Here is a 24,729-nt window from a genome sequence, read left to right on the forward strand (position 1 = left end):
ATAATCTATTCTATTTTTTTAAAATTGAGGACATGATAGTAACTACCTAGAAAGGACGTCAATTTTTTCTTCCAATTTTACCTTTATATGATACTAATATTACATTTTTGTTTTTTAAAATTTCAACACACATTTTTAATTTTATTTTTTTATTTCAACAATTCAAATATCAATTTAGTCACTCCATAATTTATCAAATTTCACTTTAGTCCATCGATAATGATAAAAAAAGATTGTACACACACATCGCGTGTACACATTAACTAGTATATTATTAAGTATGAGACCCTTAGAGTAACTAACTTAGAGGACACCAAAATATTTAATTTCATAATCACCTTTCTAATCTTACTAAAAACCTCTTTAACTCACTCTATATTTTACCTAGAAACAAATCTAAACAAAACTTCCCTTTTAAATCTAACAACTATTCTAAATTGAAAATAATTTCGTGTTAATTGTTTAGTATTATTTGATCAAACTAAAAATAATAATAACATATACAATGCATCTACATATTTTCCTAATATAATAAAAGAATTTGGATCATATGTTATATTATCAACCCAAGAAAATATCATACATATTGATTAATATAACTTTCTTGATTATATAAAATTTAATTAGACATTTGTGACAAATTTACTCAGGAAGAGTCTGTTCTATCTAAAAGTTCTGATCAGTATAGGTTCCATGAAAAAACAACGAGTCATATGTTATGTCAGCCCATTTCAAACACAAAACGGACATCTGTCTGAAAAATTAAACAGTAAATAAAATTTATAATACAGTGTATTGAATAAAAGGTATTTCAAGAAGTCAAAAATCCAACAAGTGTCAAGTTTCTGGTTACGTGCTCTGCTCTGGACACATCATTCCCCCCATACCACGTAACAGATTTGGCCTTCCGAATCCACCGACACCTCACGGATTTCGCTGTATAAATCACACGACACTCGGCCTCCGATGAAGAAGAAATAAAAGAAACATCTTTATTTTTTGTGATTGGATACATTTACAAGAGAGAAAATGGGTCTTGGGATTCCAATCTGCGTGCAGTGTGGGACGAGGAGCAACCCATGCAGGTGCAAGGTGGTGGGGCCGACGCTTGGGTTCTTGGCGTTCGCGGCGGCGGCGTTGGTGGAGTGGCCGGTCGGGGCTTTTGTCTACTGCTTCCGGCATGCGAAAGGCCGCCGTATAATGGCGCATCCCGGGGCCGTCGTTTATCCGAGGGTCAACCGTTGCATCCCCATTTGAAATTGCAAGTTCAATGGTGGATTTAACACTTTCTTTTCTAATTTTATGTTTAAGCCGATTGTAATAATAATAATAACATATATTATGTAAATGGTCAAACACTGTTTTTCTTTTAATCTTTCATAATTACATTACATAGGAAGAGATGAGATCCATGACCGATTAGCAAACAAGAACCAGAATTCAAAATACCCACTTTAAATCTAGTCAATTTAAAGTTGAAAACATGTAAAATCTGCAAACACGATCATTCAAGTTAAATCATGCTTAAAAATACTAGAGAGTTTCTCAGAAATCGTCAAAAAAAAGAAGAAAAAAGTTCTTCAGAAACTATAATCACTAGGCCCAAAGTCCACACAATATTGTAGACGAACTCTTCAGTTTCTCTTAAGAAATGTTCTAAATATCATTCTTATTTTTTTAAAAATAATTTGATATATATATTTTAAAAAATAAAATTAATTTGTATTATATAAAAGGAAAAAAAATCAAATTTAAGTTAAAATATGATATAAAATAATTTTAGAAAAAAAGAGAGATAAACAAAAAAAAATATGTTAAATAAAAAAATCATCTAGACGAGTCTGTCTATCGAATTAGATGTTTAGATTAAAAAAAATCGCTTAGATATACATATAAAGACAATAAACGTATAGCCGATGGGTGATCGTTTTTTTTAAGACACTTGTATTAAGAAAAAAAAAAGATTTGTTTATAAAATAAAAGGTTTCTACTGTTATAAAACCCCAAAAAAAAAAATTGACAATGAAATCATTTCTCAATAAGATCATAGAAAGCTAGTGTTTGCACAATATTTGGTATTGCGGGCGTGCCAGGTGCGAAGGTGCACCGATTTGTGTGAAAATGATAAAATCTAACTTCTAAATATTCAAGCGACGTGAATTCTAAATTCGACCGTCAGTTCTAGTCTCCTAAAACAAATGCAATGCCAAAATAAAAAAAAACTATTGGAAATTGATGCAAATAAACCCCTGACATGATTTTGAATTTACAAAACTGTAGGAATTCATCAAAAACTTGAAAAATATAATAACTGGTTGCTGAAATCTAAAGCGAGAAAACGTAGAGTACTAGGAATATACTGGAACGATTAAAAACTAGTGCTTGAAGATTGAATTTTTGCAGATAGTATTTTGCAGAATTTTGTGCGTGTTGAGAGTTGAGTTGTCTTGTTCCTTCTGCCGATCCCTTCTTTTTCTTCACTGTGAGATGTGGTTTCTTCCACTCCCCCATGATCTCCTCCTATACACTCCACGATCTTTTCCGTCTTTCCACGATCTCCCTCTTCTCCCATGATCTTTTCCATCTTCAGCGCTTTGTGACGGTTGGACTCGATAGGAATTAGTCCGCTATATTTGACGGACCTATAATTTAATTGGGCTTCATAATTAATTATTTTTAGCCCAAACAGCTATCTATCTTTTATTTATGAAATTATTAAAATTTAGCAATCTATAGTTATGCGTAGATTTAAATTTTGGAAAATTATAATTTTATTTTTTTAAGTTGACTTTTTGTTTTGTTTTTCGAAACCATTAAATTGATCGAAAATGATTTATTTTACATTAATTCTATCATAAGTTATACATGTAGGGAGAATAAAGTTGATATTACTCAAATTAAAATTAATGTGATAAAAATAAATAGAAAAATAAAGTAATACGACTTCAATACTTCAAAATGATAGAAAATAATTTTTTGTTTCTTTTTATTTTTGTTTATGTATATTTTCACGTGTGCAATATTAGTTTTATTTTTATCACATATACCATATATGATAAAATCGATGTCAAATAAATCGTATTATATGAATGTAATGTTTGAGGAAAAATAAATAATGAAAACTAAATTTTTATAATAAGTTACAAGAGTTAAAACAGTCCAATTTAAAAGGCTAAAACTGCAGTTTTACATTTAATTGAAAGAAGAAAAAAAGTTAAAGAGACCATAATTATAAATATTCAAAAAACAATGGAAATATTACACAAATATTCAGGAGCAAATAATGAAAAATGTACTAATTTTTATTTTCTCAAAAAAAATAAAGAAAAAAAAGAAAAGCGAAGCTTCTAAGTTTTTCTGGTATTGACGATGGAGTCCATGACTCCGGACACTCGAATCAACTCGTGAACGAATTTAGGACTGTGGCAGAATCGGGATTGAACCCAAGCATCGCGGGCCATTTTGAAGCAAAATATTTGATTTGATACAGATGGACCCTGAAACAGCTCTGGAGTTTGTAAAGCACGGCGCCACTCTTCTTCTCCTCGATGTTCCTCAGTTCACTCTTATTGGCATCGATACGCAGGTACATCTTCTGTGTGATTCATGCATATGAATTTGGTTTGTGTGATTATTACTTGTTTACCTGAGGAAGCGAAATTATTGTTGTGTGGTGCAGATGTTTTCGTCGGGTCCTAAGTTCAAGGGTATCAAGATGATTCCTCCGGGCGTTCATTTCGTATATTATAGCTCATCTAATAGGTTGGTTTCTTTTATTCTTGATTGTTCCATATTTCGTGCTGTCAACTTGAGGGTGCAACGCTAAGCGGATCTGAAAATTTTCAAAGCTTGTATTTTTCTTCCCCTAAACCTATAATTTTCAGCTGCTAAATGCTTAAATCTTCCCTTCTGGCTTGGGGTCTGCTTTTGGGATGAACTGAATCCTATAAGGTGAAATGTTAACTTAGAAAAAGTTGCCATTTTTTTTTTTCTGAATGAGCTTACTTGCGTCGGAGGTTCCTGTATTCACTTGATAATATCTGCTTTAAAATCGATCAGAAAAAAATCAGCAAGAATGAGAATTTTTGCCAAAATTTGTTCAGATTAAAAGTAATGTAGTATTGTTGATTTTAGCTTGTTTTTTAATGGTTTGGTTGTGGTACTTGTTTTGGGTATGTGATTATGCAGAGAAGGCAGTGAATTTTCTCCAATAGTTGGTTTCTTCATTGATGCGAGCCCTTCTCAGGTGACTGTCATTATTTCATCTTTCTGGATTTTTGCCGTTCAACTCTTGCATTCACTTAGTTTCCATCTCGAGACTAAGAACTTATTTTGTTACGTGCTCATGTTTGTGTAACTTAAAGTGATTGTTCAATGCCTATAATTGAATTAAGTATTCAAATGCTTTGTTGGATCTATTTGTCTAGAGTATTTTCCGGCAAACGATTTTGTTGACAGTGCGCCTTTGCTGTGAAGACATGTCTTGCACACTGTACATGTTGGTGTTAAATGTAATGTGAAATGCAATTTAATAATCATTATATATTTGTGCACTAATGAATGTTTATTTTATTAATATTCAAAAGTTTATAAAGTATGTATTGGATGTTGTAGGAAATGTGATATAGTTTTCTTCATTATTTAGATTCTAGAATATTATGTCCCAGCACACGTCAATAATGCTTGCACCTCACGACTAGGATTTAGGGTATCACTTTACTCGTTTAGAATCCCCATATGTAGACTGTGACATGTAGCAATTTATACGCGAATTTTACTTTCTAATTATGCTGACGAAAATTGCAAATATGCCAAGTGGAACTGCACTATATTAAAAGAGCAAGTGAACTGCTGTGAAGTAAAATTGCTGGTAGGAGATGCTATTTAAAGTGATCTAAGTGATCTTTTGACGCATTATTTGTCGACGGACCCCAGAAGAAAATTATAATTTTAAGTTTGACATTTTGTAGATACATCTGGCCCATTGTACGATGTGTGTTGATAAGTTACCTTATGAATCAAGTTATTTATATTTTCTTTTGTTTATGTTTACAAATTATGAATTGATTCCTTGTGTTGGATGACAAATCATAAAGCGTTAGTCCTTTTCTGATTTGGTGTAACAGGTGATTGTCCGGAAATGGGAAAAAAAAGAAGAGCTGTTTGTCAAACTGTTGGAAGAAGAGGTAAGACCAGTTTATGGAAAAAGTTCTGACTTGTGATTTTTTGTTCCTGAATAGCGCGTTCACTTATAAATGAGCGTGGACCCATCATGTCATACCCAACCTGTATGGTGAAGCTTGATAACCCAAAATCTACAAGTTTTCCCACTGATTGCCAAATATCTAATTATGTTTTGAATGTCTCACATCTCCAGCAGCTTAAGCCTTAAGGTTTTAGGTGTGATGGTCACTTAATATGGTTTGAGAACCATGCTGAAGAGATCATCATCCAAAATAGTTGAACTACCACCATTTACAAATGCTTGTCTCTTCTAGGCTTCATATGTAGAAGACACGTGTGCTATAGATGACAAATGTTTAACAACTCCTAACAGTTTAATCTTTTTGACGAGGTTTTCATTCGATAGGTGGCTTGTCTGTTGACTTATTTTTGACTTACTGTTAGAGGGTACATACGCATGTTCAATGCTTCAAGCCTTGATTTCTAGTTGAAGCTCACTAATCATAACTGTTGTGGCCTGATTTGAATAATATCTTCAAGTTGCTGCCAAAAATTGTGATTTAATAAACACGTTACTGATGAAACACTTCCTCTTGCACTGATTTTGTGATGCTTATTCCTAGCCTTTTATTCTTTTATATAGGAAGAGAGATACTATGAAGCAGTTAAAAGGCTAGAATTTGATGCACAGCTTGGACCATATTCATTGAGTCAGTATGTTGAATGGAAACACTTGTCCAATTATATTAACAAGGCTACAATTGACCGCATTGGTGAGAAAATACAGTTATTTACAATATGTGCTACTTGATTAAATGCATTTAGTTTTAATATTATGTCATAAGATTGTTTTCCTCTCCCGGTGTCTAACCCTTCTACATTATGATTCTAATTATTAAAACAATTTGAATTATTCAAGTTGGCGAGGGGATCAATCATAAAAAGAGGAGAAATAAGTTGTGAGAACGAGTTTGCTGATATTTGATCAGGATATCATTAAGATATGAAGCACATTGACAAAAAATATTTTTTAGAAGAAGTTCTTTTTTTAAGTTTTATCTTTGTTTTGAATTAAGACTTACAAACTCGAATGTGGTATAGCTAATGGGACTCTGTGGATAAACTTTTAATTTAATGTCCCATTTTATCTGTTGTCCACATCTATTTCGATAACAAATTCCATGTATTCATTTCTTCCCCCTCTATTATTATATCAAGCGGTAAAAGAAATCAAGCTAAAAGATAAGTTAACAGAGACATCAGATGCTGGGGTTGAGTGATGAAGTTCTATTTTCTAACTTTAAAGAGAGTCATTGCCTACTATTGCAATTTCACTCCCCTATCTGGCAACCCCCTCCCTACCCACCACGAAGATGAGTAGGCTACATATGCACGGCAGAAAAGAAACCAAATGATATGTTGGCCATGGTGACGCCTATTGGCTTCTCGAATCAGGCAAATAACTTTTGGTGGGTTGACAAAGTTGACTTTAGTCTTCCTTGGAGACTTCATAATAACCTTTGTTTTCCACAGCTAATTTGACAATGATCGATAGTTGGATCTTCTTTAGATTTCTTTTTTAACAGTTAAATGGCCAGTTTTTCAAGTGTATATCCTTCTTTTTGTTGCTGTGATAACTGATGTGTGATGATTGTATGATTTACAGAACCTATTGGAGGAGAAATCACAGTTGTTTCAGAATCTAAAATGGTTGGGAATTTTCCTAAAACCACAATGGAGAAAGCTTTAGCCGAGCAGTTGAGGACCAGAAAGTTTTCAACTCATGAGGAAAATTCCCAAAGAAGAGGCTGCTACTACACTAAAATTCCTAGATTTGTCAAGCACAATGGAGTGTCTGGCGGAGAACTTACCAATATGAATCTTGACAAGGTTTTCTGTTGGAAAATTCTTCTACATTGAAGTTATGATTTTGTGATTTTTCCAGGTATTCTGAGTTAGGAATGTATGCTTCTGTTTTTTCAGACACAGCTGTTGGAAGGCATATTAATGAAAGAATATGGAGGTGTTGAAGATTCACTTCTAGCAGAAATGCAGTTTGCATTCATTGCGTTTCTGGTGAAGAAGAATTCGGTTTTTTATGTTTCTCAAGTTGCACGGACCATAGACTGTATTTTTTAATTTAGATGTTTAATTAGGTAAAAATTGCAGATGGGCCAGTCATTGGAAGCATTTCTGCAGTGGAAGCTTTTACTCAGTCTCTTATTTGGCTGTACGGAAGCTGTAAGTATACATCCGAACAACAAAATTTTTCAACGTCATTATTGGAAAATATTGTGATATCTTTGCTGTCAAAATTTAAATGCCATTCTGCTAATTTACTTTCATGCAGGTGATAGTGTAATACTTGCTGGATAATATTTTTCCATACCACGATGCCCAAAAATATGTTAATTGTGTGAAGATTGAAGCTCAAAACAGAAGACCGTCACAATCAAAAGTTTTTTTTTTTTTTACTTAAAATGATCTTTTTAATCTAACATTTTGTGGAAAATCAACCTTAAGAAAAAAAAAACCGTAAATCAATTTGTTTTGCTGTCTGTCCTTATCTATATTTTGATGTTCTGTCCAACTAATTTGAAACATCCGTGAGATTGTTTCTTTGTTCTAATTCTCATCTGAATTTTTTTATCTCTGCAGCCTCTTCACACCCGGAGTCGGCTATTTACAAAGGTAGGCTATTAAGTTAAGCTCATCTTGATCTTCATATTTTTTACGGTTTTCATATTAATCATGATGGTTTGAGGTGCATGCTTTGAACTCTATATTAATTATTATAATTACTATAGGTATTTCATTATCTTCCTCTTCTGATTTTGAAATTGATGTATTGACAGTCTCTTAGAGTGATTTATTATCAATTAAAATATGGATTTCAAAAAGATCAGCGAGATATTGGTGCCACGAACAAAGGAGTATCAGCATTGTTGGATGAATCTTGGTTATCTTCTGATAGCTTTCTGCACCACCTATGCAAGGTAATGTTATAAGCTGACAAAATCATTATGCTCATCCACGTGCAATTAATTTTGGGCAATTGAGAATATTTTTTTCACCTCAGTTTCTGATCCTGTATCTCCCACCCGTCTTAACGTGATTAGAGGGGTTTCTTGACACGGATTTTGTTTCCAAAATTTGACTATTTAATTGAATTTTAAGTACTCACTTACTCAGGCATATGTTGTTTACTTGCTTATGATTTTTGCCTTTTCTGCATTTCTGAATAAATTGGAAACATCTCCTCAATATTCATCTACTGTAAATTTAGACTTAAGGTCAATCCCTTATTATTGCTACAGGATTTCTTCTCGTTGGTGATGGAAGCTCCAGTGGTTGATGGGGACCTTCTGGCTTGGGTATGTGTTCTTTTAAATTTTGCTTAAATGAGAACTTAGTTTGTTATTGACTTATTTACAATCATTTTCATTTTTCAATATCTAATCACACCCACGGTGAGTATGCTCTTATTTTAATATTATTCCTTTTGTTTAAAGTTACAATTTTTCGAACCTAATCATAATAGGAAGGGGCAGGGAGTGAATTGAAAGTGATATCATCAAGGAATAGGCATCATATAGTTTCATTCTATAAAATAGATTTGACAGTTCTTCTCACATGCAGCAGTATGAGACATTATCATTTGAAAGATATTTACCTCCATCGAGCACTAAATTTTGCCTTTTGCTTTTGAAAGACAAGAAAACTCAAACTGCTGCTTGAGAACTCATTTGGATGGCAATTTCATCAGAACAGCACGGTGCATGGTGTTTACGTCGAGGAAGATGATGAGGTTTGTATAAGTGAAAACATAGTTATCCATAATTTATATTCATTTGCTCCATTATGCCATGACTGGTGTTTCAACTTCTACAGTATGCTCCAGTTGTAGAGATATTGGATGATTCTCAACTGCAGAAATGTGTAAGCTAGTAGTTTTTAATCTTGTTTATGCCTTCAAGCAGCCTTGAGATAGCAGGTTAGCGTGCTTTTTAGTTCACAATTTGTGAGATGAGAGTCGAAATATTAAATCGAGATAGTGGTCTCAAAGTAATATTTTATCACCACAATTAAAATATTACTGTGTTGACAATTCAGTAGTAAAATTTAATGTAGAGCTGTGCCGGTAAATTCGATTGTGTTGTTGAAACCCTTAATATTCAGCGTTGGTTTGTATTTTCCATCTTGGCCAATCATATGTAGTTTTTGGAATTCAAGAATTAAAATCGAGGACGATTTAGCATATGTTGGAGGAAAATTGGATATTGAATGCAATTTCTCTCAGAAGTTCGATGTATAGTGATCCAAAAATGAAGTACCTCAAAGTCCCTGCTGTAGATTCAGTTAGCTTGACAATCAGTGACCACTTCACAACTAGTAAACAGTGAAACCCAATGCTAACAGTGACGCATCATCATTTTATAATTCACCAGGTCACGTATTGATCTCAAGATTCGATAAGAAACGCTGAAGACCATGGGACTGAACTTGCATTAAGTTTAGCTGACTCTTGGACAAATAGAGCGATAAATGCTTGTCAAATTTATTAAATCTCTTTAAATGTATACAGTTTATTTACTTCCCACTTTCTGGTTCAGCACTTTGGAGACGACCAACAAAGGGCTTCACACCCTTCCATGTAGAGGAGTCCTGGTTCTTCTGGGAAACGTTCTTTGCAGATCCTTTGCTGGTAACACTTGGGCGTGCTTCATACAGAGCAGTCTTTCACCTCCTGCGCAAAACATGAAAGTGATCCCGAAAAGGAATGAAATTGGTCGGCAGCAGTATATGATATGTTATTGAATCGGTTGTATTAGTTATATTAGTTAAATGAGTTATTAGGTTGGGTATGAAAATATATTTTGAAGCTCTGCGCTTCCATCTTTTTGCATGAGCAAATCATCAAAATAAATTGATTTGAATGTTATTGACAAAAACTACCTGGTTTCAACGTTGGAGGGGACTGATCGATAGTGTATGAGTAAGGTTGCGACTTGCGGCCGCACGATTCTCTGGAATGATCCCACATGCACTTAGTCTATTTTCTTGGAAATTAGTCCAAACAAGAATACAGAATTATCGCAAACATGGTTAGAAAATATTTTTCAAGTTGCTTTCTTTCCTTCTTGTCAGCTTATTTTGCTCTATTATTATTTTCCTTATTATTATTATTGCTTGTAAAATAGATGTATAAGTTATAGATGAAAGAAATTCCTAGTACACAAAAAAAATCATTTTCTGTCATCCTAACCTAACCGAAACGGAGAGAGATGGATGGTCTCGACTCGGGAAAAAATTTGTCTGAGACGGTCTCATGGGTCGTATTTTGTGAGACAGATCTCTTATTTNACCTATAATTTAATTGGGCTTCATAATTAATTATTTTTAGCCCAAACAGCTATCTATCTTTTATTTATGAAATTATTAAAATTTAGCAATCTATAGTTATGCGTAGATTTAAATTTTGGAAAATTATAATTTTATTTTTTAAGTTGACTTTTTGTTTTGTTTTTCGAAACCATTAAATTGATCGAAAATGATTTATTTTACATTAATTCTATCATAAGTTATACATGTAGGGAGAATAAAGTTGATATTACTCAAATTAAAATTAATGTGATAAAAATAAATAGAAAAATAAAGTAATACGACTTCAATACTTCAAAATGATAGAAAATAATTTTTTGTTTCTTTTTATTTTTGTTTATGTATATTTTCACGTGTGCAATATTAGTTTTATTTTTATCACATATACCATATATGATAAAATCGATGTCAAATAAATCGTATTATATGAATGTAATGTTTGAGGAAAAATAAATAATGAAAACTAAATTTTTATAATAAGTTACAAGAGTTAAAACAGTCCAATTTAAAAGGCTAAAACTGCAGTTTTACATTTAATTGAAAGAAGAAAAAAAGTTAAAGAGACCATAATTATAAATATTCAAAAAACAATGGAAATATTACACAAATATTCAGGAGCAAATAATGAAAAATGTACTAATTTTTATTTTCTCAAAAAAAATAAAGAAAAAAAAGAAAAGCGAAGCTTCTAAGTTTTTCTGGTAGTGACGATGGAGTCCATGACTCCGGACACTCGAATCAACTCGTGAACGAATTTAGGACTGTGGCAGAATCGGGATTGAACCCAAGCATCGCGGGCCATTTTGAAGCAAAATATTTGATTTGATACAGATGGACCCTGAAACAGCTCTGGAGTTTGTAAAGCACGGCGCCACTCTTCTTCTCCTCGATGTTCCTCAGTTCACTCTTATTGGCATCGATACGCAGGTACATCTTCTGTGTGATTCATGCATATGAATTTGGTTTGTGTGATTATTACTTGTTTACCTGAGGAAGCGAAATTATTGTTGTGTGGTGCAGATGTTTTCGTCGGGTCCTAAGTTCAAGGGTATCAAGATGATTCCTCCGGGCGTTCATTTCGTATATTATAGCTCATCTAATAGGTTGGTTTCTTTTATTCTTGATTGTTCCATATTTCGTGCTGTCAACTTGAGGGTGCAACGCTAAGCGGATCTGAAAATTTTCAAAGCTTGTATTTTTCTTCCCCTAAACCTATAATTTTCAGCTGCTAAATGCTTAAATCTTCCCTTCTGGCTTGGGGTCTGCTTTTGGGATGAACTGAATCCTATAAGGTGAAATGTTAACTTAGAAAAAGTTGCCATTTTTTTTTTTCTGAATGAGCTTACTTGCGTCGGAGGTTCCTGTATTCACTTGATAATATCTGCTTTAAAATCGATCAGAAAAAAATCAGCAAGAATGAGAATTTTTGCCAAAATTTGTTCAGATTAAAAGTAATGTAGTATTGTTGATTTTAGCTTGTTTTTTAATGGTTTGGTTGTGGTACTTGTTTTGGGTATGTGATTATGCAGAGAAGGCAGTGAATTTTCTCCAATAGTTGGTTTCTTCATTGATGCGAGCCCTTCTCAGGTGACTGTCATTATTTCATCTTTCTGGATTTTTGCCGTTCAACTCTTGCATTCACTTAGTTTCCATCTCGAGACTAAGAACTTATTTTGTTACGTGCTCATGTTTGTGTAACTTAAAGTGATTGTTCAATGCCTATAATTGAATTAAGTATTCAAATGCTTTGTTGGATCTATTTGTCTAGAGTATTTTCCGGCAAACGATTTTGTTGACAGTGCGCCTTTGCTGTGAAGACATGTCTTGCACACTGTACATGTTGGTGTTAAATGTAATGTGAAATGCAATTTAATAATCATTATATATTTGTGCACTAATGAATGTTTATTTTATTAATATTCAAAAGTTTATAAAGTATGTATTGGATGTTGTAGGAAATGTGATATAGTTTTCTTCATTATTTAGATTCTAGAATATTATGTCCCAGCACACGTCAATAATGCTTGCACCTCACGACTAGGATTTAGGGTATCACTTTACTCGTTTAGAATCCCCATATGTAGACTGTGACATGTAGCAATTTATACGCGAATTTTACTTTCTAATTATGCTGACGAAAATTGCAAATATGCCAAGTGGAACTGCACTATATTAAAAGAGCAAGTGAACTGCTGTGAAGTAAAATTGCTGGTAGGAGATGCTATTTAAAGTGATCTAAGTGATCTTTTGACGCATTATTTGTCGACGGACCCCAGAAGAAAATTATAATTTTAAGTTTGACATTTTGTAGATACATCTGGCCCATTGTACGATGTGTGTTGATAAGTTACCTTATGAATCAAGTTATTTATATTTTCTTTTGTTTATGTTTACAAATTATGAATTGATTCCTTGTGTTGGATGACAAATCATAAAGCGTTAGTCCTTTTCTGATTTGGTGTAACAGGTGATTGTCCGGAAATGGGAAAAAAAAGAAGAGCTGTTTGTCAAACTGTTGGAAGAAGAGGTAAGACCAGTTTATGGAAAAAGTTCTGACTTGTGATTTTTTGTTCCTGAATAGCGCGTTCACTTATAAATGAGCGTGGACCCATCATGTCATACCCAACCTGTATGGTGAAGCTTGATAACCCAAAATCTACAAGTTTTCCCACTGATTGCCAAATATCTAATTATGTTTTGAATGTCTCACATCTCCAGCAGCTTAAGCCTTAAGGTTTTAGGTGTGATGGTCACTTAATATGGTTTGAGAACCATGCTGAAGAGATCATCATCCAAAATAGTTGAACTACCACCATTTACAAATGCTTGTCTCTTCTAGGCTTCATATGTAGAAGACACGTGTGCTATAGATGACAAATGTTTAACAACTCCTAACAGTTTAATCTTTTTGACGAGGTTTTCATTCGATAGGTGGCTTGTCTGTTGACTTATTTTTGACTTACTGTTAGAGGGTACATACGCATGTTCAATGCTTCAAGCCTTGATTTCTAGTTGAAGCTCACTAATCATAACTGTTGTGGCCTGATTTGAATAATATCTTCAAGTTGCTGCCAAAAATTGTGATTTAATAAACACGTTACTGATGAAACACTTCCTCTTGCACTGATTTTGTGATGCTTATTCCTAGCCTTTTATTCTTTTATATAGGAAGAGAGATACTATGAAGCAGTTAAAAGGCTAGAATTTGATGCACAGCTTGGACCATATTCATTGAGTCAGTATGTTGAATGGAAACACTTGTCCAATTATATTAACAAGGCTACAATTGACCGCATTGGTGAGAAAATACAGTTATTTACAATATGTGCTACTTGATTAAATGCATTTAGTTTTAATATTATGTCATAAGATTGTTTTCCTCTCCCGGTGTCTAACCCTTCTACATTATGATTCTAATTATTAAAACAATTTGAATTATTCAAGTTGGCGAGGGGATCAATCATAAAAAGAGGAGAAATAAGTTGTGAGAACGAGTTTGCTGATATTTGATCAGGATATCATTAAGATATGAAGCACATTGACAAAAAATATTTTTTAGAAGAAGTTCTTTTTTTAAGTTTTATCTTTGTTTTGAATTAAGACTTACAAACTCGAATGTGGTATAGCTAATGGGACTCTGTGGATAAACTTTTAATTTAATGTCCCATTTTATCTGTTGTCCACATCTATTTCGATAACAAATTCCATGTATTCATTTCTTCCCCCTCTATTATTATATCAAGCGGTAAAAGAAATCAAGCTAAAAGATAAGTTAACAGAGACATCAGATGCTGGGGTTGAGTGATGAAGTTCTATTTTCTAACTTTAAAGAGAGTCATTGCCTACTATTGCAATTTCACTCCCCTATCTGGCAACCCCCTCCCTACCCACCACGAAGATGAGTAGGCTACATATGCACGGCAGAAAAGAAACCAAATGATATGTTGGCCATGGTGACGCCTATTGGCTTCTCGAATCAGGCAAATAACTTTTGGTGGGTTGACAAAGTTGACTTTAGTCTTCCTTGGAGACTTCATAATAACCTTTGTTTTCCACAGCTAATTTGACAATGATCGATAGTTGGATCTTCTTTAGATTTCTTTTTTAACAGTTAAATGGCCAGTTTTTCAAGTGTATATCCTTCTTTTTGTTGCTGTGATAACTGATGTGTGATGATTGTATGATTTACAGAACCTATTGGAGGAGAAATCACAGTTGTTTCAGAATCTAAAATGGTTGGGAATTTTCCTAAAACCACAATGGAGAAAGCTTTAGCCGAGCAGTTGAGGACCAGAAAGTTTTCAACTCATGAGGAAAATTCCCAAAGAAGAGGCTGCTACTACACTAAAATTCCTAGATTTGTCAAGCACAATGGAGTGTCTGGCGGAGAACTTACCAATATGAATCTTGACAAGGTTTTCTGTTGGAAAATTCTTCTACATTGAAGTTATGATTTTGTGATTTTTCCAGGTATTCTGAGTTAGGAATGTATGCTTCTGTTTTTTCAGACACAGCTGTTGGAAGGCATATTAATGAAAGAATATGGAGGTGTTGAAGATTCACTTCTAGCAGAAATGCAGTTTGCATTCATTGCGTTTCTGGTGAAGAAGAATTCGGTTTTTTATGTTTCTCAAGTTGCACGGACCATAGACTGTATTTTTTAATTTAGATGTTTAATTAGGTAAAAATTGCAGATGGGCCAGTCATTGGAAGCATTTCTGCAGTGGAAGCTTTTACTCAGTCTCTTATTTGGCTGTACGGAAGCTGTAAGTATACATCCGAACAACAAAATTTTTCAACGTCATTATTGGAAAATATTGTGATATCTTTGCTGTCAAAATTTAAATGCCATTCTGCTAATTTACTTTCATGCAGGTGATAGTGTAATACTTGCTGGATAATATTTTTCCATACCACGATGCCCAAAAATATGTTAATTGTGTGAAGATTGAAGCTCAAAACAGAAGACCGTCACAATCAAAAGTTTTTTTTTTTTTTACTTAAAATGATCTTTTTAATCTAACATTTTGTGGAAAATCAACCTTAAGAAAAAAAAAACCGTAAATCAATTTGTTTTGCTGTCTGTCCTTATCTATATTTTGATGTTCTGTCCAACTAATTTGAAACATCCGTGAGATTGTTTCTTTGTTCTAATTCTCATCTGAATTTTTTTATCTCTGCAGCCTCTTCACACCCGGAGTCGGCTATTTACAAAGGTAGGCTATTAAGTTAAGCTCATCTTGATCTTCATATTTTTTACGGTTTTCATATTAATCATGATGGTTTGAGGTGCATGCTTTGAACTCTATATTAATTATTATAATTACTATAGGTATTTCATTATCTTCCTCTTCTGATTTTGAAATTGATGTATTGACAGTCTCTTAGAGTGATTTATTATCAATTAAAATATGGATTTCAAAAAGATCAGCGAGATATTGGTGCCACGAACAAAGGAGTATCAGCATTGTTGGATGAATCTTGGTTATCTTCTGATAGCTTTCTGCACCACCTATGCAAGGTAATGTTATAAGCTGACAAAATCATTATGCTCATCCACGTGCAATTAATTTTGGGCAATTGAGAATATTTTTTTCACCTCAGTTTCTGATCCTGTATCTCCCACCCGTCTTAACGTGATTAGAGGGGTTTCTTGACACGGATTTTGTTTCCAAAATTTGACTATTTAATTGAATTTTAAGTACTCACTTACTCAGGCATATGTTGTTTACTTGCTTATGATTTTTGCCTTTTCTGCATTTCTGAATAAATTGGAAACATCTCCTCAATATTCATCTACTGTAAATTTAGACTTAAGGTCAATCCCTTATTATTGCTACAGGATTTCTTCTCGTTGGTGATGGAAGCTCCAGTGGTTGATGGGGACCTTCTGGCTTGGGTATGTGTTCTTTTAAATTTTGCTTAAATGAGAACTTAGTTTGTTATTGACTTATTTACAATCATTTTCATTTTTCAATATCTAATCACACCCACGGTGAGTATGCTCTTATTTTAATATTATTCCTTTTGTTTAAAGTTACAATTTTTCGAACCTAATCATAATAGGAAGGGGCAGGGAGTGAATTGAAAGTGATATCATCAAGGAATAGGCATCATATAGTTTCATTCTATAAAATAGATTTGACAGTTCTTCTCACATGCAGCAGTATGAGACATTATCATTTGAAAGATATTTACCTCCATCGAGCACTAAATTTTGCCTTTTGCTTTTGAAAGACAAGAAAACTCAAACTGCTGCTTGAGAACTCATTTGGATGGCAATTTCATCAGAACAGCACGGTGCATGGTGTTTACGTCGAGGAAGATGATGAGGTTTGTATAAGTGAAAACATAGTTATCCATAATTTATATTCATTTGCTCCATTATGCCATGACTGGTGTTTCAACTTCTACAGTATGCTCCAGTTGTAGAGATATTGGATGATTCTCAACTGCAGAAATGTGTAAGCTAGTAGTTTTTAATCTTGTTTATGCCTTCAAGCAGCCTTGAGATAGCAGGTTAGCGTGCTTTTTAGTTCACAATTTGTGAGATGAGAGTCGAAATATTAAATCGAGATAGTGGTCTCAAAGTAATATTTTATCACCACAATTAAAATATTACTGTGTTGACAATTCAGTAGTAAAATTTAATGTAGAGCTGTGCCGGTAAATTCGATTGTGTTGTTGAAACCCTTAATATTCAGCGTTGGTTTGTATTTTCCATCTTGGCCAATCATATGTAGTTTTTGGAATTCAAGAATTAAAATCGAGGACGATTTAGCATATGTTGGAGGAAAATTGGATATTGAATGCAATTTCTCTCAGAAGTTCGATGTATAGTGATCCAAAAATGAAGTACCTCAAAGTCCCTGCTGTAGATTCAGTTAGCTTGACAATCAGTGACCACTTCACAACTAGTAAACAGTGAAACCCAATGCTAACAGTGACGCATCATCATTTTATAATTCACCAGGTCACGTATTGATCTCAAGATTCGATAAGAAACGCTGAAGACCATGGGACTGAACTTGCATTAAGTTTAGCTGACTCTTGGACAAATAGAGCGATAAATGCTTGTCAAATTTATTAAATCTCTTTAAATGTATACAGTTTATTTACTTCCCACTTTCTGGTTCAGCACTTTGGAGACGACCAACAAAGGGCTTCACACCCTTCCATGTAGAGGAGTCCTGGTTCTTCTGGGAAACGTTCTTTGCAGATCCTTTGCTGGTAACACTTGGGCGTGCTTCATACAGAGCAGTCTTTCACCTCCTGCGCAAAACATGAAAGTGATCCCGAAAAGGAATGAAATTGGTCGGCAGCAGTATATGATATGTTATTGAATCGGTTGTATTAGTTATATTAGTTAAATGAGTTATTAGGTTGGGTATGAAAATATATTTTGAAGCTCTGCGCTTCCATCTTTTTGCATGAGCAAATCATCAAAATAAATTGATTTGAATGTTATTGACAAAAACTACCTGGTTTCAACGTTGGAGGGGACTGATCGATAGTGTATGAGTAAGGTTGCGACTTGCGGCCGCACGATTCTCTGGAATGATCCCACATGCACTTAGTCTATTTTCTTGGAAATTAGTCCAAACAAGAATACAGAATTATCGCAAACATGGTTAGAAAATATTTTTCAAGTTGCTTTCTTTCCTTCTTGTCAGCTTATTTTGCTCTATTATTATTTTCCTTATTATTATTATTGCTTGTAAAATAGATGTATAAGTTATAGATGAAAGAAATTCCTAGTACACAAAAAAAATCATTTTCTGTCATCCTAACCTAACCGAAACGGAGAGAGATGGATGGTCTCGACTCGGGAAAAAATTTGTCTGAGACGGTCTCATGGGTCGTATTTTGTGAGACAGATCTCTTATTTGGGTCATCTATGAAAAATTATTACTTTTTATGCTAAGAGTATTACTTTTTATTGTGAATATCGGTAGAATTGATCCGTCTCACAGATAAAATTCGTGAGACCGTCTCACAAGAGACTTACTCATCGACTCGAACCCTAGTGATAGTGAAAAAAGCTCCAATTCCATGTAATTTAAAAAATCATAATACTATAACATTGTAATATAACGATGAACTGTAATTTCAAGATTAAGGTTTCTGAATTTAATAATAATAATAATAATAAAAAAAAAAAGGTTTCTGAAAGCAGTGTTCTAAAATGCATGACTTAATTGCGAAGCGTGGGGAAAAAGTTTCGACTTATAGAGAAAGAGTGAAAAAAACTTCCTCATAAAAAAGTGGTTGAAAAGATTTATGGATATCATGGAGAAATGTTTATAAAATGATTGAAGATTTTGCTATGACGTGACAATGATGTTGTATTAAAAAAAACCATGCACATACATTTTGATGGGTTTCTCTTATCCTTTTGCAAATAATTAAAAGATATTATAATTATAAATAAAAAATATTTAACTTATAATATCTATACTATATTATTAAATTTAAGAGATTTAGAGTAAATAATTTTTGGTGTCATGATATATTTTAACAATTATATATATTAATGAAGCGTTAAAACTTTAATACAAGTTACATGTAGTCAGCAGATAGAGTCTTTGTTTATTGGGTATGTCTTTTGTGAGATGGTCTCACGAATCTTTATCTATGAGACGGGTCAACTCTACCGATATTCACAATAAAAAGTAATACTCTAAACATAAAAAAGTAATACTTTTTCATGGATGACCCAAATAAGAGATCGGTCTCACAAAATACGACCCGTGAGACCGTCTCACACAAGTTTTTATCTTGTTTATTTGAGTTTTTTTTGTTATTCTTTTCTTTTTTTCTATTTATTTTTTTAATTAATATATCAAAATTATAGTATAATCTATGATTATAATTATATTTTGATTTTTATTTAAATTTAAATTAAATAAATTATAAAAAATATTGTTAGTTAAATTAGTCCTTGTAATGTTTTGAAGCAATTATGAAATGTTAACGGTGTGTTTGGTTCTTTATAAATATGGATTTGGAATTGGAATTGGAATTGAAATTGGATTTGGATTTGGAAATTCAAGTATTTGAAATTCTATTTGGTGTTTGGTTTAAAATTTAAAAATGGTATTTACAAATCCATTTCTTGTTTGGAGAAAAAAGTATTCGAATTTGGAATTTTAAAATTTTACTAACATACCCTTAAAAATATTATCAAATTTTATGGGATTTAGATAAAATCGTAATTGTGTTTTTTTAAAATCCAAATCCCACCAAATCTTATCAAATTTGATGGGATTTGGATATACTCATTGAAATCCCATGAAATCTCAAACAAATCCGAATTCTTTTTTTTAATCACTTTGTCAAAAAAATAGGATTTTGAAATCCAAATCCAATAAAATCCCCACAAATCTGGTTGCCAAACACACTGTAAGTCGTCTAATTTTTCTAATATTTCAATACGCTCTAGTTCCTATCCACTTTCAGTGTTCCACTCTCCGCCAGCATGCCCGTCGGTCCTGCTCTTCACCGTCAGCCGTCGTGCTCCGATTAATCTCTTCACCCTCCGCCGGTACCGCTGTGTCCAATTTCTTCGTTGAAATATACTCTAATCGATTATGTACAGGTACGGACATGAATGGGATGAATGTTTTTTGTTTTCTTGTTTTTTTTAAAATGTATATTATGTTGCTTCAATGACACTTGCAGAAGCGAAATTCTATGCAGTGAAGATTTCCGTGGGAAATTTCTCTTCTTTAGTTTACAGCTTGTCTTTTGATTTTACTTTTCTTTGGTATGCTTTTTTGTGTATCAGATAATGAATTGGTATGATGTGAAAATATGTGTTTCAATTTGTGAAATAGATTCTTCGCCTCCATGGTCTTGGTAGCTAATTGATGGACAAACATATCTTCTTTGTTGTATAGGGATTTTGTGCTTCAATCTTTGTCTTTTATTTCATTATTGAGAGAATATGCTGAAGCAAGTTTTATTTTCATGACTTGGAAAGGCCAAGAACATGATTATTCATCGGTGATATGTCTCTTGAATCTTAGTTGTTTCATGGTATGTTTGTCTATTAAGGATCTCATCTTTGCTGAAAATATTTTGTGCGAACATGAAAGATTTCAGTGTATCATATGCTTGCTCTCTGCTGTCACACTGTCAGCAAATGAAAAGCTAATTATCTTTTGGTTTATTCTTGGAAGTCTTATTTAGGAGCTCCTTTTTGTTATTTTGGTAACTAAATGGAATCTTTTTTCCAGCTATATTGTTGGACTCATTTTCCTTTTATATATCTTCTTTTTGGCAGAGGCGGTTAGTTTTACATGCCTTTGTCAATTTTGTGAAATTCTGATGTATTTTCTTTTTATCCTCGTAGGTATCAAACCTAGCATCACCTCTGCTCTGTTGGATGATTATACAGTTTACAGTCCTGTGAAGCACTGCATGGTGCAAATCATCGTTTTTTCTATTGTGAGAACATAGCTTTTGGAAGGCTATAGTAAGCAATGACCTCCATTTCTCCTCTTGTGGCACCACCACATTTCAAGCCTGCCATAAAGGAAAGCAGCAGTCCACATCATGAAAAACTTGCATTGCTTTTGGATAAAAACAAAACTATCAAACATCTTAGCCAAATCCATGCATTCATTATCCGGCATGGCCTGGAAAGCCACCCAGTATTGAATTTCAAGCTCCAGCATTCATATTCTTCTTTGGGACAAGTCGAAGATTCTGTCGCCCTCTTTAATCGCACCCAGAATCCTAATGTTTTCTTTTATACATCCATTATTCGTAGCCATGCCAAAAATGGTCTCCATGAAGAAGCGCTACATTTTTATGTGCAGATGTTATCTGAAAATGTGGAACCTAATGCGTTCACATTGTCCACTGTCATCAAAGCTTGCACACTGGAAGTCGGAAAAATCCTTCACTGCCATGCACATAAATTTGGATATGAATCAGATAGTTATGTAAGTACTGCCCTTGTTGATGTTTACGCACGAGGCATGGATGTTGTCTCAGCACGTAGACTTTTTGACATGATGCCTGAAAAGAATATTGTTTCCTCAACTGCAATGATAACCGGATATGCAAAAAATGGGGATGTTGATGAAGCTAGATCATTGTTTGATGGGATGGAGGAGAGGGACGTGGTGAGTTGGAGTGTTATGATTGATGGATACGTTCAATATGGGAAGCCAAACGAGGCATTAATCCTTTTCAGGCAGATGCTGAAGTCGAAGGTGAAGCCTAATGGAGTGTCAATGGTGGCTTTTCTTTCTGCTTGTGGTCAGGCGGGAGCGTTAGAATTGGGGAAGTGGGCTCATTCTTACATTCGTTATAATGAAACTTTGTCAAACACTCAGGTGGGCACAACTTTGATTGATATGTATAACAAATGTGGGAGCATAGAAGAGGCGAGGATGGTGTTTGATGGGATAAAGTACAAGGATGCTGTTGTGTACAATGCGATGATTGGTGGGTATGCAATTCACGGATTTGGCCTAGATGCTCTGAAATTGTTCAAAGAGATGACCGATCTGGGCCTTCGCCCTACTGATATTACTTTTATAGGCATTTTAAGTGCTTGTGCACACGCTGGATTGGTTTCTGAAGGGTGGTCGATTTTCCACGCAATGAAAAATGAATACGGGATACAGCCAAAAGTTGAGCATTACGGATGCATGGTGAATCTTCTTGGTCGAGCAGGGCAATTAAAAGAAGCATACAATCTTTTGAGCAGTGCAAGAATCGAGGCTGATCGTGTTTTATGGGGAACTTTACTTTGGGCATGTAGGCTCCACAAAAACGTCGTTCTTGCAGAGAAGATTGTAGAATACCTACATGAACGTGGGCTTTCCAATTCAGGTACCTATGTTCTACTTTCCAATATATACGCTGCAGCAGGAAACTGGGATGGGGTGGCTGGAATAAGGTCTATGATGAAGCAAACTGGAGTACAGAAGGAGCCTGGCTGTAGCTCGATTGAAGTAAATAACAACGTACACGAGTTTCGTGCCGGTGATGTGAAGCATCCGAAAAGCAAAGAAATTTATGAAATGCTTGAGCATGTAAATGGCTGGCTAAGGGCCCATGGGTATTCTTCACAAACAGATGAAGCATTGCAAAACATTGGAGAGACGGATAGGGAACGCTTGCTGGAGGTTCATAGTGAGAAGCTTGCTCTTGCATTCGGGCTTATTAGCACGAATCCAGGGACTTCTATTAAAATTTACAAGAATCTCCGAGTCTGTCAAGATTGCCATGCTGTGATGAAGCTTGTTTCCATTATCTCTAATCGAAAAATAATTATGAGAGACCGCAACCGGTTTCACCATTTCGTGGATGGTTCTTGTTCTTGCGGTGATTACTGGTGATGTATTGTACAGATTTCTTGCGACCTAAAATGAGTTCTCATACTTGTTATCTCTATTGTTTTCATCATGTATACTGATTGCTGTTTTATATATTTGAAAAATAGTGTATACTTTATCGGTTTGGTCGTATATACCTTAAAAAAATCCAATAAAATTTATAGTTGTGGGATAATTAATACTCGACATAATTTTGTTATGCTCTAAATAAATGATTCTTTGTTTTGTTCGATTTATGGTATTCTCATACTTTTTAATAATTAGTTACTCTGCACACGCGATGCGTGTGTGTACAGTTTTTTTTTATTATCGAAAATAATAGACTAAAATGAAATTTGACAAATTATGGAGAGATTAAATTAATATTTGAATTGTTGAAATAAAAAAAATAAAAATAAAAGTGTGTGTTGAAATTTAAAAAAAAAAAAACAAAAGTGTAATATTAGTATCGTATAAGAGTAAATTTAGAAGAAAATGTTGGTGTCCGTGTGAAAGTAGTTATTATCATGTCACAAATTTTAATAAAATAGAACAGATATATGTTGGGTTTTGAGATTGTTTAACAGTACTTGTCTAAAGCATGTGAAAAATCTTCAACAGTTGGGCTTTAACACTCGATGAAGAAGGCTTCTCTCAAGATATTATATGTAGTGCCTATGTATTATTTTTTAAAATAGATTTTGTGATGAATCTATTGATTATCTATAAAATATTTTATAAAATGAAATTTATGATATATAAATCAATATTAATAAAAATATTCGAGATAAATTAATTCAAAGATAAAAAGTAAACTTCGAGATTTGAATTTACAGGTAAAAGCAATGATAAATTCAATAAGGGCGTAAAATAAATAATACATAAAAATTCTCGTGAAACCGTTTCACGAATCAATTTTGTGAGATAGACTTTCAACATGACTCAATTCATGAAAAAATATCATTTTTTATGCTAAAAGTACTATTTTTTTTATTGTATATATGAATTTGGATGATCCGTGGGATATAAATCGCGAGATATGTTAATTTATCTAAATATGAGGAAAATATATTTAAATTAAATAAAGTAGATAATGGCTTATTTTTTATGAATAAAAAAAAAACCCGAAAACTGCATTGAAGGACTTGTTATTTCAGACTCGTTAAAACTTACACTCATATCTAATTTGAAATTAGTAGATCTCATATATCGGTTTTATATATCTTTATCCATGAGACGGGTCAACTATGTTCATATTTATAATAGTGAGCAATATTTTTAACATAAAAATAATACTTTTTCATTGATGATCCAAATATAATATGTCTCACAAAATTGAATCGTGAGACATCTCACAAAAATTTTTGTGATTTGAAATTATATTTTAAAGTTAATGAGTTAGATTAGACTTTTCAGAAATTTATATTTATACTATATTTTGATATATCTAATTTTTAATCAACATAATCATAACAAAAAAAGTATATATCTTGTATGACGGTCTCACGAATATTTATTCGTAAGATGTGTCAACAATGTCCATATATATAATAAAAAGTACATAGAAACTCTTGTAAGATGGTCTCGTGGATCAATTTTATGAGACATATCTTCTATTTGAGTCATCCATGAAAAATATTGTTTTTGTGTCAAGAAATTTTACTTTTTATAGTAAATATGCACATGATTGACTTGTTTCATACCATATCACAAGAGATTTATTCTAAAAAATAATATTTTTTGCATAAAAATTAATATTTGTTCATAAGTGGCTCAAATAGGATATATGTTTTACAAAATTGACTCGAGATCTTCTCACATGAATTTTTAT

General features: G+C 33.3%; 4 protein-coding genes across 7 annotated transcripts; all 4 read left to right on the forward strand.

The window, feature by feature from the left end:
- The first annotated feature begins 880 nt into the window (after positions 1–880).
- On the forward strand, positions 881–1,366 carry LOC140987014 (uncharacterized). Its single transcript, XM_073455440.1, has one exon. It carries the CDS (start codon positions 1,030–1,032, stop codon positions 1,255–1,257), a length of 228 nt encoding a protein of 75 aa, XP_073311541.1. The 5' UTR covers positions 881–1,029; the 3' UTR covers positions 1,258–1,366.
- A 1,979-nt stretch (positions 1,367–3,345) lies between these two features.
- On the forward strand, positions 3,346–10,368 carry LOC140986152 (uncharacterized). Of its 2 annotated transcripts, none has more exons than XM_073454192.1 (14): positions 3,346–3,586; positions 3,680–3,762; positions 4,189–4,246; positions 5,127–5,186; positions 5,828–5,957; positions 6,851–7,074; positions 7,168–7,260; positions 7,354–7,425; positions 7,843–7,875; positions 8,040–8,180; positions 8,502–8,558; positions 8,897–8,992; positions 9,076–9,178; positions 9,798–10,368. In XM_073454192.1, the coding sequence occupies exons 1-13, from the start codon at positions 3,491–3,493 to the stop codon at positions 9,130–9,132; spliced, it is 1,200 nt and encodes a 399-aa protein (XP_073310293.1). In that variant the 5' UTR covers positions 3,346–3,490; the 3' UTR covers positions 9,133–9,178; positions 9,798–10,368. The 2 variants fall into 2 exon arrangements, with proteins under 2 accessions (XP_073310293.1, XP_073310292.1); XM_073454191.1 differs by having other exon boundaries at positions 9,076–9,123.
- Positions 10,369–11,215: 847 nt separating this feature from the next.
- Positions 11,216–18,275, forward strand: LOC140986603 (uncharacterized). 2 transcript variants are annotated; one of them, XM_073454908.1, is made up of 14 exons: positions 11,216–11,493; positions 11,587–11,669; positions 12,096–12,153; positions 13,034–13,093; positions 13,735–13,864; positions 14,758–14,981; positions 15,075–15,167; positions 15,261–15,332; positions 15,750–15,782; positions 15,947–16,087; positions 16,409–16,465; positions 16,804–16,899; positions 16,983–17,085; positions 17,705–18,275. In XM_073454908.1, the coding sequence occupies exons 1-13, from the start codon at positions 11,398–11,400 to the stop codon at positions 17,037–17,039; spliced, it is 1,200 nt and encodes a 399-aa protein (XP_073311009.1). In that variant the 5' UTR covers positions 11,216–11,397; the 3' UTR covers positions 17,040–17,085; positions 17,705–18,275. The 2 variants fall into 2 exon arrangements, with proteins under 2 accessions (XP_073311009.1, XP_073311008.1); XM_073454907.1 differs by having other exon boundaries at positions 16,983–17,030.
- A 1,703-nt stretch (positions 18,276–19,978) lies between these two features.
- On the forward strand, positions 19,979–23,037 carry LOC140986349 (pentatricopeptide repeat-containing protein ELI1, chloroplastic). Of its 2 annotated transcripts, none has more exons than XM_073454556.1 (2): positions 19,979–20,164; positions 20,921–23,037. In XM_073454556.1, exon 2 carries the CDS (start codon positions 21,051–21,053, stop codon positions 22,920–22,922), a length of 1,872 nt encoding a protein of 623 aa, XP_073310657.1. In that variant the 5' UTR covers positions 19,979–20,164; positions 20,921–21,050; the 3' UTR covers positions 22,923–23,037. The 2 variants fall into 2 exon arrangements, with proteins under 2 accessions (XP_073310657.1, XP_073310658.1); XM_073454557.1 differs by having other exon boundaries at positions 19,997–20,110.
- The last annotated feature ends 1,692 nt before the right edge of the window (positions 23,038–24,729 follow it).

The sequence above is a fragment of the Primulina huaijiensis genome, chromosome 10 (genome assembly GCF_012295235.1).
Source record: "Primulina huaijiensis isolate GDHJ02 chromosome 10, ASM1229523v2, whole genome shotgun sequence".
NCBI lineage: Eukaryota > Viridiplantae > Streptophyta > Magnoliopsida > Lamiales > Gesneriaceae > Primulina > Primulina huaijiensis.